Source organism: Poecilia reticulata, linkage group LG6 (genome assembly GCF_000633615.1).
Source record: "Poecilia reticulata strain Guanapo linkage group LG6, Guppy_female_1.0+MT, whole genome shotgun sequence".
NCBI classification, from domain to species: Eukaryota; Metazoa; Chordata; class Actinopteri; order Cyprinodontiformes; family Poeciliidae; genus Poecilia; species Poecilia reticulata.
In genome coordinates, this window is record NC_024336.1 from 18,135,964 (window position 1) to 18,149,924 (window position 13,961).

The 13,961-nt window shown below is 38.1% G+C and overlaps 2 protein-coding genes across 5 annotated transcripts in view; both read left to right on the forward strand.

The window, feature by feature from the left end:
- slc41a2a (solute carrier family 41 member 2a) overlaps positions 1 to 4,162 on the forward strand; it is a 24,480-nt gene extending 20,318 nt beyond the window's left edge. For all 3 annotated transcript variants that reach the window (XM_008411614.1, XM_008411615.1, XM_008411616.2), the window contains 3 exons: positions 3,342 to 3,473; positions 3,656 to 3,804; positions 3,886 to 4,162. In XM_008411614.1, the coding sequence (XP_008409836.1) occupies positions 3,342 to 3,473; positions 3,656 to 3,804; positions 3,886 to 4,053 (449 nt within the window). In that variant the 3' untranslated portion in view covers positions 4,054 to 4,162. The remainder of the gene's footprint in view (positions 1 to 3,341; positions 3,474 to 3,655; positions 3,805 to 3,885) is intronic.
- Positions 4,163 to 4,979: 817 nt separating this feature from the next.
- Positions 4,980 to 13,961, forward strand: part of amn1 (antagonist of mitotic exit network 1 homolog (S. cerevisiae)) — a 16,589-nt gene continuing 7,607 nt past the window's right edge. The window contains exons 1-2 of one of the 2 annotated variants that reach the window (XM_008411618.2): positions 4,980 to 5,325; positions 13,549 to 13,945. In XM_008411618.2, coding sequence (XP_008409840.1) covers positions 13,596 to 13,945 — 350 coding nt within the window. In that variant the 5' untranslated portion in view covers positions 4,980 to 5,325; positions 13,549 to 13,595. The remainder of the gene's footprint in view (positions 5,326 to 13,548; positions 13,946 to 13,961) is intronic. The other variant, XM_008411617.2, reaches the window with a different exon arrangement.

Sequence of the window (13,961 nt, forward strand, 5' to 3'; positions counted from 1 at the left end):
ATGTCCCACCTTGTGACCATCTCGTGATTGAATCCCCTCCCCAAACAAAGACTTTATTTAGACTTTGAATTACCCAATAGAAACGGAATAATTTACTTGTAAGTTAGCAGTGAATAAATAAATATATATATATTCCAAACAATATTGGCTGCTGAGCTTGAGAAGTGAAAGGGATGAGTGCGTGTGTGCCGGTTGGGTGGAGATCTTGAATACATTCAAAGCGGAGTGACCCTGGCCCTGCACACCAAGGCAATTGTGTGTGCGTGTGTCCCCGAGCATAAAGCAGCCTATAGATTCACCATACCATTTCTGTGAGCTGACACGACCAACTCGGGATGGTCATATGAGGGATGATTAAAAAATAATAATAATAAATGCTGCCGGTGCGTTTTTTAAAAGTTGAACAAAAAACCTCTCTGCTTTTGACCATCTCACAAGGGAAGAGGACTGACCTTTGCCCTCCTCAGCACACCATACCATTTATGCGACCGGCGCGTGTTCCCAATTATAAGACAGCCAATAGATTCACCAGTTTTTGTTTTTTTTCTTAAATAGTGTGTTTGAAACTAATCAGGAAGCTTGTTTTCTATCAACTTATTTTTTTTTATCGTGAGGCTACTCAAATGTATCTTTCAGCTTTCTGCAGTTAAAGTGAAAGACAAACTCTATAGAGTTATTTATCAACCTTAAGTATGCAAATATGACAAATGATGTTTTGTAAATGTAAAGATGCTAAGGTACAAGCTCCCAGTTGCAGCATTTTCTTAAAAAAAATTACAATTTTAATCGACCTGACCTAGAACGTTGTCATCACCATCTGAAAAATAAATATAAAATAATTTTTAATTACCCTATTAGTGATATTTTTACTCATTTTACAGACAAATGCTTCTTAAGAAACAAAATTAATATTATTTAAAACAAAAAAAACGACAAAAAGTCCATCTGACGGAGTTGACAGAACTGAAGGTGGTGACAAACTAGTGAGTAAAATGAAAAACTTGGTACATGTGAAGTAATGCAATTTATGTAAAATACATAAATTGTATGTATTTTACATAAATACATACAATATTTATGTATGTAAATATTGGGGGGACATCCGGTCACGAGGGGCTGGGAGAGGGGTTTGATATCAATTAATATCAATTAATTAAGGCCATCAATCAATCATCCGATTAAAATTTGACAGAAGGTGGTCTATATATCTCTCTAACAACAAAGCACGAGTCAAATAGCACAGTGTACAGAGGAGGATTTTTTTGAAGTTTATTAATGAGGTTCTGCAGCACTTGCAGCACAATCGAAAACATGTCATTTGCCGTTGTTGTCGTTATGTATAATGCATCTGGGGTCAAAGGTCAGGTTAACTCATCAGCATTGACACCAAAGATGTGTTTTTACTGTTCACTTGAAAATGGAAGGGTAAAAAATAAAAAATGTTTAAGGTTCTCTAAAATGCCGTTTCCGAGTGGAAGTTGAGCACAATCAGCTAAAATCTTTACAGTTTTAGAAAAAAAAACATTCCCATGTTTACAGAGCCTCAAGGCTGGGCATTTGTAAAGCATTATCTTGTAAAACAGGACTGGTTTACAAGATTCTAATGGTTACAAGCTGAGTGATAGAATCATGATACCCAATGGCAAAAAGATAACTCGTTATCGTCAAAAGCAGGAACCCTTTTATCAGGGACACATTGCAACCTTAGAGTCAGAATCTTTAAATGACAAAGTAGAAAGATAAGGCTGTATGTCAACATCAGCATGTATGGTTACATGAAAGAAGTCACGGAAGTAAAGATAAATACAATAAAACCGCCATTTTTAATTTAAAAGATTAAAAGATGTCACAAACCCAGTTGGAAAGTTATGAATTTGGGAGGCAGTGCTCTGCTTGTTATGCAACAATAGGTTTGGTTTGACTATGAATAACTATTAATGCTAAAAGCAATTGTTATCAAAATTAAGTCATTAAAATCGACAAGTCGGAGCAACACCTGATTGTCAGGAAATTAATAACCAAATAGTTATGAGTACCTGTCTGATAAGACGTTGATATTAAATAACAATATATAAAGGCTTTAAATCCAGCACTGGCATTTTTGAACAGCAAATACACACATACAGAAATAAGCTCACACAACTTCTTCCCAAAATATGAGTTTCATAACAAACATTTTCCAACTTTACAGGTAAATGCTGACTAATTAGCAACACTCAACTAAAACACTAAGTAAAATGTCTTTCGCACATTAAGCAGTAACTGCTGGCCTTATGCACCCACCCCCAACCCCTCTAACCCCCCAATCCCCACCTCCATCAGCCACACTGGTATGGTGACTCACCCAGAGCGCACAACAAGGCTGGGACCGCCTCTCATGTCACACATCAGGAAGACACTGGAGCAGCAGCTTCTCCACATTCAGTGACTACAGCCGGAGCATGCCGATGATCCCCTGCAGTTTGCACATAGAAAACCACTAGGAGTGGATGATTCTGTCCTGTACATCCTCCACAGAGTCCTGTCACACCTGGTTCTACAGGGCAGATATGTCTGGATTTTTTTCAAGCACATTCATCACCATCCGGTCCGTCTTGCTCCAGAACAAGCTTGAGCCGAACAGCTGCTGCGGTTCACCAGCCGCAGCAGCTGTTCGACAATGGACGCAAAAGCAGCATCTCTTTTCACAGAATCTTTTATTCAAACATTACTTCTGTGGACTTTGAAATAAATGAAGGGGCTACTTTTTGAGCTGGAATACTGTCACCTGTTGCTTTAGATCCAGGATTACACTGAAGATGCAGTACACACTTACCTGTGTCTCTCTGCTGCAGTCTCCTGCAGTGAAAGAGGACATCTTCCTTCAGACGATAGCTCATATTGATATGATGTCACATTTTCACACAGTGAAACTTCTAATTTTCCTCCTAAACTTAAAGTATTACCAACTGTTTTACACCGGTTGGTAACGGAGAAAGGCCTTGAGCAGGAGTCAGCTTGCAGTTTTATAGGGAGGGTTTCATCCATCTGATAATCTACTTGGTTACAGAAGAGATAGCAAGCACATGTATCTTCTTTCGCTAGGGCAGTCAAGCACGTCACGAGAGATAAAGAAACAATTCAATGGCATTGTTGTAAAGCCAAGGTCAGAGAAGCTGTTTTTTCCCCTTGTTCCATGTAATTTCTAACCAATGAGCTGTAGTCATTTGTCTGCTATTCAAGGCATTTACAATGCCTTGATAATCCACACCATTCCCTGATTTTACTAATGCTTTGATTTATTTACTTTCTCTGTCGTTTTTTTGGTTAACCCTTTCATCTGCTTTGGTTTTTCTTTTGAGGTGTGGGCGGGAACCTGGTGTCCGTACAAGCCAGTCGGATTTCAACTCATCTGCATTTGAATTATTCTCCTGGAGAGCTTCCTGTGGGCTCCAGAAGCTGTATCAACCCCTTTCAAATCTTCTTTGGCTCAGGTTTTCTCATTTTAATATTTCCGTATGTAAAGTGTTCCTTAACACCGGCCTGCTGCATCTGAACATCTAACCAGTGTTTTTCTCCTCATAGTTTGTCTTATAGGAAATTACATTTTAAAGTCAATTTGTTGACATGAAATGTACCATTACACATATTTAAATGTTTACCTTTACTGTTTCAGGTGCACACCACCGATCTGCTCAGGTTCTGCTCCTTTTGGTTCTTCCTGGTCAGCTGATTTTTGTACACATTATTCATGTGATAAAAGGAGGCCTTACGATGCCCAGTCTTCTCTTCTCTGTATTATTCCTGTCTGCTTCTTTGACACAAGTGAGTAAGCCATGGTGTGACATTCCTCACCGGGTGGTTTTATTAATGCTTTGATCTCTGTGTCCTGCCTCTTTTTCTCAGGTCTTCTTCCTGCTTATTGTTGCTGACTGCCTGGTCCACTGTCTGTGGAGGAGGGGCAAAGACCCAGACAGTTACTCCATACCCTACCTTACAGCCCTGGGAGATCTTCTGGGAACTGCTTTCCTCTCCCTTGCTTTTCTCTTGCTGTGGTGCATTGGAGACTCATGAAGTGTATAGATTAAAGATAGTAACCAAGCAATGACATAAAACAGCAAAATCATCGTTCATAATGGCAAAGCAGAAAATATGAGGAAAAGAGAAGAGTGTGTTTTTTTTCTCAAAGCAAGGATTCCCATAAAAAAACAACAAAAAAAAACAAAACAAGAAATTAGATTTTTATCATATAGTCCAGGAAAATAATTGTCAGTTTCCAGACATTTTTGCCTTGTTCCATTATTTGAAATGTAATGATCTGAATCTTGCAAACTATTTTTAAGTTTCTTTAAATTTAAAACGTATGTCTTTTATCATACATATCTTTGGCTTATACAGATGCTAACATTTGGTCAACACATTTAGAACATTATTTAACCCTGTTAAGCATATAGTCAATAATTAACAACATAAGTGTTGACTGTAAGCTTAGCAACCGTCATCTCCCAAGATAAATAAAGGGCTGCGTGGAGTTTGCATGTTCTCCCTGTGCATGCATGGGTTTTCTCCGGGTTCTTCGGTTTCCTCCCACAGTCCAAAAACATGACTGTCAGGTTAATTGGCCTCTCCAAATTGCCCCTAGGTGTGAGTGTGTGTGTGGTGGTTTGTCCTGTGTGTCTCTGTGTCGCCCTGCGACAGACTGGCGACCTGTCCAGGGTGACCCCGCCTCTCGCCCGGAACGTTAGCTGGAGATAGGCACCAGCAACCCTCCCGACCCCAATAAGGGACCAGGGTGTAAAGAAAATGGATTAATGGATGGATTTCTAAAAAAAAAAAAAAAAAAAGATTAAAGATCTGAGATTAAAGTCAAAATTCTTCTTTTTTTAAATTTTTTAAAATTTTTTAGTGGCCGTAACCTAACGCACTAAAAACGGTCAGAAATCAGAAAAAGTCAAAATTCTTCTGAAAACAATTTTTAGTAGCTCAAAGAAGAAGGCGGGGCTAATTTCACTCGACAACGTTTAAATCAACCCATTGCCACGCCCCTCAAACAGTTTGACGTGACCAACCACCCTGCAGAGGATTCCTCGCAGTTTCCTGGAAGACGTTATTGGTCGTTGCTGCCGCAGCTGGAGAACATGAGGAATTAGAAATGCGCAGCTCAGTAACATGGATGGCTAATAGAGGGAATGATTTTGGCTCATGACTCTGAAACAACAACTGCAGAGAGAGAGAGAGAGAGAGGGAGCTCATGAGAAGAGACAGCGGACAGGGGAGATTGGCTAACAGTAAGCACTCCGGATGGTTGCAAACGCTGCCTTTGGAGCGGAACCTCACCGTGAAACTGTAAGTTGTGTTGATATCGATGCCTTTTAGCAGCTCTGGTTTGGTTTGAACGACCGCTAACATTTAGTCGCCTAACTGTAGTGCTACTCGGAGAAGGGGGGACTGTGGGCATTTCCAAGTTTTTTTTCCCCTCCACCCTATAAACTTTTGCGCTGCAACAAGTCAAAAAGAATAGGTAGGAGGTACATCCCCCAAAAAATTGGTCTCAATAAAAATGAGGTCTTGTCGACAAAATGACTTTTGGAGAACTTGAAACTTAATACTGGATATACTCAGCGCAACATGTTTTAGGCATTCTTGAATGTGTGCTTCCACATGCGTTTGGCGAGACGCCTCAGAAAATGGAGGAGTCCTTTGTCCAACTTTGGACATTGTCCCGTTTATATCTGTTTATTATTAGAAAGTGCGTTACTAGGGTGGAAACGGAAGAAAGCACTCCATCTGCTCAATGTCTTTCTGCAGAGCAGGAGAAGAAGAGGCAGCAGCAGCGCTGTCTCCTGATTGTTGATGAGAAATGAAACACGCAGCATTCAAACGACCCGGCATCAGTTTCTCAGTCACTTTAAAACCTCCAGCTCATATTATTTGTGCCTTTCTGTAACTGATCTGTGGACGACGATGAGCCACATTTCGGTTTGAGCCTCCACCAAACGTTGTAAACGTTTTTTTTTTCCAGAGCGCAGCTGCACATTTCAACCTGCCTTCAGTTACTGACCCACACTGCAGGAGCACTGTGGCAAGCCGTTTTAACATAAATTCGGTTTCGTCTGACTATCCGTAATTACATTCCAGATATCTAAAAATGTACACTGCTCAAAAAAAAAAATAAAATAAAGGGAACACTTTAACATTTAAGTGAACACTGAAGTGTTCCCTTTATTTTTTTTAGCAGTATATTTTGACTAGACAAAACTACATTTTGACTATCCGGAATGGTAATTTAAGATATCTGTATTTACGTTCTGACTAGTAAGAATAATAATTCAAGATATCTTCAATTACATTTTGACTAGTCAAAATTCCTTTCAAAATATCTCAAATGACGTCACTGGATCTGTCATTTGACGGGACAATATCTGTAATTACAATTTAAGATATCATGAACGTAATTGCCACTAGTCAAAATTACAATTTTGGATATCTGAATTAAGAATGACGTGAAGCCCCTTTGTGGTGTCCATACAGTTGCCTGCAGAATTTTTTATTTCCTGTAAAAAATTGTCAGTAAATGCCACAAATTAGAAAGAGCTCGACAATGTTGGAAATACGGAGATAGCAAAACTTTCTAAACTATAAGACTGCTTCTGATATCTACAAATAATTTCCTGTTTGTTAATTTCCGACGAACCTAAAATATTGCTTTTGTCAAACCATTTTCAGCATGAAAGTGATGCATTTTCAAGCATCTTTTTTCGTTTTTTCTAGTTTTCATTGTTTTATTAAACGTTCAAATTGCAACGTAATTCAGGGACGTTTTGACTAGACAGAATACTAAGTCAAGATATCAGTAATGTCATTCTGACTAGTCGAAATGTCAATTTCAGATATCTTAAATAGAAAAGCTGCATAATTCAAGATATCTCAAATTCATTTCGAGATATCTTAAAAGGAATTTTGACTAGTCAGAATTACAATTCAAGATGTCTTTAATTTAGTTTTGTCTAGTCATTATTTGCTTTTAATATATCTATAATTTAGTTTTCACTAGTCAAAACTACCTCTTTCCTATCCAAAAATACATTTAAGATATCTTGAATTATGGAGTCATTAGAGATATCTTTAATTAGAATTATGACTAGTCAAAACCAAAATCGAGATATCTTGAATTTACTTTATGACTAGTCATAATTTAATTGTAGATATCTGAAATGTGTATTTCAGATAGTCAGTAATTCATTGTAGATATCTTGAATTGAAATCTCTATACAAGTCAATGGTAAATCTGACGTCATTTCGACTAGTCAAAATATAATTAGAGATATCTTAAATCGCTGAAACGTCTAGTCACAAAACAATTTGAGATATCTGGAATGTAAGGGCGGAAAAACCGAATTTATGTTAAAACGGCTTGCCATAGAAACACAGAATATTGCCAGAACAATGTCAAAAGCAGCCGTGCATATAAACAGTTCCCATGAATATGCTTTCCTGGTTGCATTTAGAGTGCCTGCAGTTCATGCAAATTATTTTTTTGATTTATTTGTTCATCGCGAATTCAACTGACAATAGACAGGAAATGAAAACCGGATGTCAGGACGCTCAATACTTAATCACAGAGCCCAACATTTTGGCATGGGAGCCAACCAAAATTGTGAAATTAAAAAGTACTCTGGGGGCTGCACACAATGCTTTTTCCCCCTTTTATTAACAATGCAAAAACTATTTATTTTGTTTTTACATTTGTAGCTGATCAGGAATAAACTAAACAGAATATTTTAATGAAACAAGAAAAGTTGTTTTTCAGATCAACAGTGAAATATTCGTATTTCACTGTAGATCTGAACCATAGATATGGTCTTGTAGGTTTGCCTAGTTAAGGGGGAAAAAAAACTGAAAACATCAAAATCTTGCAGTGCAGCGATTTCTTGGACCATGTACAATAATGTATTTTAGATTAACTAATGTAATTTGAAGTACAATAGGGTTTTAAATAATTAGTTTTTACAAATATCATTTTTAAGGGCAGATTCTCAGTATGTGTGTGGACACTTTTTCTCTTGTAATTATTGAAAATGCATCTCAGCCAGACACTTGAAAAAATCTTTCTAGCTTTTGTCAAGCTGCACATATGTACATATTCTTATCTCCTACACACATGTGCCATCGCTTCCTTTAGTTTGTCTTGTGTGCTGACTCAAGTTTATGCAAAAATGACCCTGTTATATTCAAAACGTTATTAAAGGTACAAACTTCCTATAAAAAGTGCACGCATTCTTCTGTTTTCCTACTACTCACCACTTAAGCATCAGTTTCCTGACATGCAAAGAAACAAGTTTTTGGTCATGCAAAAGATGTGACCTCTTATTTGTCACCTATTGAACTCTACGTTGTCAAGTAGAGCTCTCCTGTGTCTGTTCCTATTAAAGATCAAATCTGTGCTCCCAAGAATAATCTTCAGGACAGTCAGGTATCTAGTGATGCAACGTAAAACGGAGGTGCCTACTTGCAATATTGTATATCTGCTATCCTGCAACATTTAGATTCATCCCTTCTCCAACACCACTAAAGAAACTCATTAGCAGGCCTCTGGATGACATGCTAATTGGAGAATCCAGACATGTGTTAGAAGGGTCATTTCCCCTCCAGGAACCAGAACTGTTTAAATGGGCCATTAATCTCACCTCCATGCCGTGTATTCACTTCCATAAAACCAGACTACCAGTCTTAGTCTAGTAACTGAAATGTAATGAAGGTAATACACTTTAATCATATTGCACATCGTATGTTCTAAGGCCGTGGTCCCCAACCTTTTTATTACCGCGGACTGGTCAAGACTTTGAAAATTTTGCTGCGGCCCGGGGGGCGGGAGGGTTGTCTTGGAGTTTTTATCGCAACCTGTGGGGTTTTTCCTGTCTGGGAATACAACCTGCTGAATGTGACAGGTTTGATAACCCCGTCGTTGCACAACTTGGACTCGCTTTACAAGTGCACCATAAATGTTTCCATCATGGTCTTATGTTAAAAGCAAGGTGCATATGGAGTCTTAAGGAATTGGGTCAGGAGGTTTTCACCAAGAGGGAACAAATGGGCAGATTTCTTATAGAGCTGAGCTGTGTAGATTGATTGATTTTATCTCTATTATTACAGTTTTTTTCTTTTGGCACAGACTGGTCAGTATGATTTTGAAACCTATCTTAAGGTTTTACAATCATTTATCTGTTATCCAAACTTATACAGTAAATGCAACTTTATTAACAATTTCACCCGTATGTAATTTTAGCATTAATGTAATGTTTCTGAATTATCAGTGTAAAATGGGAGATGTGTAAAGATTCTTTACACATCTCTCATTCAACCTGCTGAATGTGACAGGTAGCCAATCAGAAAGCGCGGTGACGTAAGAACAGAGGGGAATCCCAAACAGCTGACATATCACGCAACTGAGTCCGGTGGATATCGGAGATGATATGTGGAAATGTTTATTATTAAATCTAAAGGTCATTATTATGTTTATTCAGTTAAAAATGTTAACTATGAAAAAACATATTCACCTCCAAATCAATAGTGCAGCAAATGGAGCGGCTGCTCCCGTCGTCTTTTACCCACCGCCTTTTCTTTTTGTTACGTCTTTTATTCAAATGACTCCACTAACTATCACTACTGCTTCTACATCGTTATCCGTGTTTGGTTATTCTAAATTCCCGCTATGTTGGTGGTTTTACTGGATTATCCTCTGGAATCGTGATGTTCGTGTGTGGCGTGTTGGTCCTGCCTTGGACACACAAACCTGTTGGACTTTTATCAGCTCTGTGGTCACAGAGGTTTGGAGAATCGGCCGACAATTCTTAAATCTTTCCGTCTAAACCAGACTTAAGACTGAAGCTCTACTCATCTCCTCTCGACCGCAGCCCAAACGCTCTGACTCTGGTCACTATGGTAACGTTTACATATCCCTTCAAAATAAGATACAGATGCGCCACAAAAACTAACATTTTACTTTCGTGAAAACTTGAACTCAGGATAATGACAAACGGGAGCCCTGAGCTTGTTTCTCTGCAACGAGACGGTCCCATCTGGGAGTGATGAGAGACAATGACACCTGAAGTGTTGCTTATATGCACAGCCTGCTTGGTCTCTACTTGGCGAAGCAGCTTGAAGCTTCATTGCCTCATTAGCGGGAGGTCGCCGCATGTTACGCAGAGCGGGCTTGTAATGTGGGACTCACCTACCGGTCCAGGATAAATCCATTCTCCTGTCTCTTCTCTGGGCCTTTTCCCCTTAGCAAAGAAACTTTCCAAAGACATCTGATCTGTTTCTTACTCATTTTGTTGCTTGTGCTTGTGTTTGCGGGCAAGTAACCTAGAGAATCCGGTTAAAGGATTTTCAAAATAAAAGATCCTCCAGACTCAAATAATACATAACGGAAATATTTCACTATTTCTTGCGCGGCCCGGTACCGGTCCACGGACCGGGGGTTGGGGACCACTGTTCTAAGGCACAGTGTAGTGTATTGTTGACAGTCTTGTAAGAAATTAGGTGTTGCGAGCACTGAATGTGCTTAAATGCTCATTTAGGATGGAGGTGTTCTTGCAAGTTTGGGTTGACTTGGAAAGGATTTTCCAAGTCAATTTCAGAATTAAAGCTTTTCTGCTCATTGGTTAAATCAATCCTGGACTGCATAGGTGTAGACATGGTGACAATAATAAATCTGTCATTGCTGAAAATCACCACTTTCAAATAGGCAAGGTGAACAACTCAACACGAAGGCTAAGTGAGACTGTAATATATACTCTGACCTTGTGATGTTTAAAAAATAAATTCTTAATCCAGTCCAGTTGCGTAAATCCTCCAAACGACATAACAGTAGTCTCTTTTCGAAGGTTCCCAGAATGGCGTAGATGACACATCTGCAGGGTATTTTAATAAGCCTATGTGACTGCTTCAAACTTTCCACATTTACCATGTCGGTTATTGTTGTACAGCTTGCTGTTTTGGGCAAAACAAAACCATCACTTTTTTCTTCTGCTCTTTCATGCCAAAAAGTAATTATTGTTCTACGCTGCCTGCTAGACTAAGATAGAAAAAGATGTCACAGCCTCTAGGCTCATCTAGGTTTGCATCTGTTTTGCTATTCCTACCTAAGCAGGAAGCTTGCATGTTAACTCCAGAAATTATTTCAATCATGTCTTCACATTTGTCCCTGACCTCAAGGTAGAAATTTTGACAACCCTTAGTTATTGATGTATTTGTGTTTAATCCCAGTATTTACCATTATTCTAATATCACCAACAGCTGATCAAGTCCTTGAGATAAAGTAATTCGGCTGGGTTTTTCTTGATTGATGAGCAGTTTTTTTTATTTTATCTCTCTTAACAATCCCATTTATTTTCTAAGAACCATTGTATTGTAGAACGCTTTTTTTTCTGTCTCTCATTTCAGAAAAGGAAACTAGTCTTCCATAGTTTCGTTACGTGCTGAGTTAAATATTTCAAGCCTTGAATTATTGTAATTTTGATGAACATGGCTGAATATGGATTGCTAAAATTCAGTTTCTCAGCATCCTAAAATATTTTTTTGAAAAACCTAAATATTGAAAATTCATGGTGTCACAACTTAAATCAACAAGAACACCTTCAAAGGTTTATCCAGAAGACATTGATGGTAAACCACAAAAGCTCATTGCTGTAGAAGCTGATTATTGAGAATGCTGAATCCAAGCATATTCATAGAAACTGAATGGAAGGAAAAAGTGTGGTAGGAATAGGATAGCTACAGAGATGACTACAATCTTGAGAGATTTATGAATCAAATTTAATGCAATTTGTTTGATACCAAGGTATTCCTGGGTACCCCTACAGCATGAACACCAAATCAGAAAAAAAAATAAAATAAAAAAAATAAAATAAAATTGTATATATATATATATATGTGTGTGTGTGTGTGTACAACATGAGAATGGGCCAAAAAGGTATCTTAGGCACAGATAATTTCCTGAAGTTCAACTATAGACATAACATGGAAGGAATTTGGTGCATGTATACATATGGCTGGATTAGGCTGCCCTCTCAAACTGAAAGACAAGAAAGAGAATAGAGAGTCTTTTTTATTTTGTCAAAACGATTACAATTTTTTGATTTGTAAAGCAGTAAAAGTATAAAGCATCCGAGTGGATGAATATCTTTTTTGATTTACGTTAGTATTGTCCCAAAAATTGGATTTAAAAAAAAAAATAAAAAAAAAAATATATATATATATATGAATCCCATATTAAACAGCTTGTAAGTCACGGTTAGATATGAGCAGTAGGCAGCCACAAATAATTTTAAAATATATTTTTTAATATATCTGGATGTTTATTGCTGCTTTCATGGAACTAACAGTCGTAAAGTGTGGTGGTCTCAATGGTACTTTAGTTTAGAGATCTGCAAACATGTAAACATTTTTATCTAAATAAATCCATATTTCTGACACTGGAATAGTATTAATGGCACACAGTCTGCTGCTTCTGATACTGCTAGGCTTCATTAATAGACATTGAAGAATTTTACGACAGCTGCCTATTATCATGCAGTATGGCAGATATGCAATTTACTGTGATCCTAAAGCTGCTTCAGGTCTCAGGTATGGGGGAAGAGTGGGAAAAAAACGGTAGGGTTTGGCTACTTACAGACTGCTCAAAAAATAAAGGGAACACTTAAACACTTAAGTGAACACTTAAGTGTTCCCTTTATTTTTTGAGCAGTATATTTAGGAAGATGAAGACCCAAAATATGAGTATTAAATGTTTTATTTGAACTTTTTAAGTGTGTATGTCTTGTTTCCTTTACTCAGTTTATACTGTACATGCAGGCAAGCGTCTAGCATAATGTGCAAGAAACGAGTGTGTGAAACCACAGAGGAGCAGATGTATTCGAGCAGGTGTTTCGCAAGATTATAACTTTATATGCTATGCTGTTTTCCTGTTACTGAAGGGGGCTGAGTTTTTCTTTTATTGTTATAGCTTATACGTGTGTAAGCAGGATAAGGGAAAATGTGCAACTTGCATCTGGGCTCTGCTTCTCTGACTAGTTTGGCGTCAGTCGTCGTATGCTATTTGCCTTCAAATATAGCATCTAAAGACAAAAGTCGACCTTTCTCCACTTTATTGAGTGGTTTCTCTATCCTTTGTTATGGAATTTCCACCACAGTCTTCAATATGCTCAATTAACTGAAAATGTATTCTAAGCACTGTAAAAAATATAGAAGAGAGAAAAATATTCTGTGGGTTGTACAGGTGTTTTTGTTTTTTTTGGTTGCTTTTCCAACAGAAAATGAAGTAATTGAAGTAATTGTTCAACCTTCCTCTGACTCTGATGGACTTTTCAGTCCATCAGAGTCAGATGGACTCTGATGGACTGAAAAGTCCATCAGAGTCTTACATTTTTTATGTATTTTAAAGAATTTTTTATTTATTTTTTTTTACCATTTTCAATATCKGTCTTTTGATCACTAATCGACAGATTCAAATATCTACAAGAATTTTTTTTGATGTATATTTAACAAGTCTGTTTTGTCTCATTTCAGGAACGTCTTATTGCCTACGTCCCGGAAAAGTTTAAGAAAATAGAAACATGCATTCCTTCGCGCTGGTGAATGTGCCGACTCTTCAGATTGGACAGTCATCTCAAACCTCACAAGCTGCTACCCATCAATACATGGGCACATTGGGAGTTTGGTCTGCAAACGCCACACAGCAGTACGTGACGGGGAACGGAGAAGTGCAACTGTCTCACGGCACCAATTTTGCCTCGCAGAATGGAGCAAACCCTGGCAGACAAATGTCAAATTGGCAGAGCTCTGATGCTGCTTGTCTGGCGGCTCAGTCGAAAAATGCTTCACATTTCAAGGATCATGCCCTTTTCCAAATAATTCTTAGCCAGCAGCAGCAGAACCTACAGCAGCAGCAGCAGCAGAACCTACAGCAGCAGCAGCAGCAG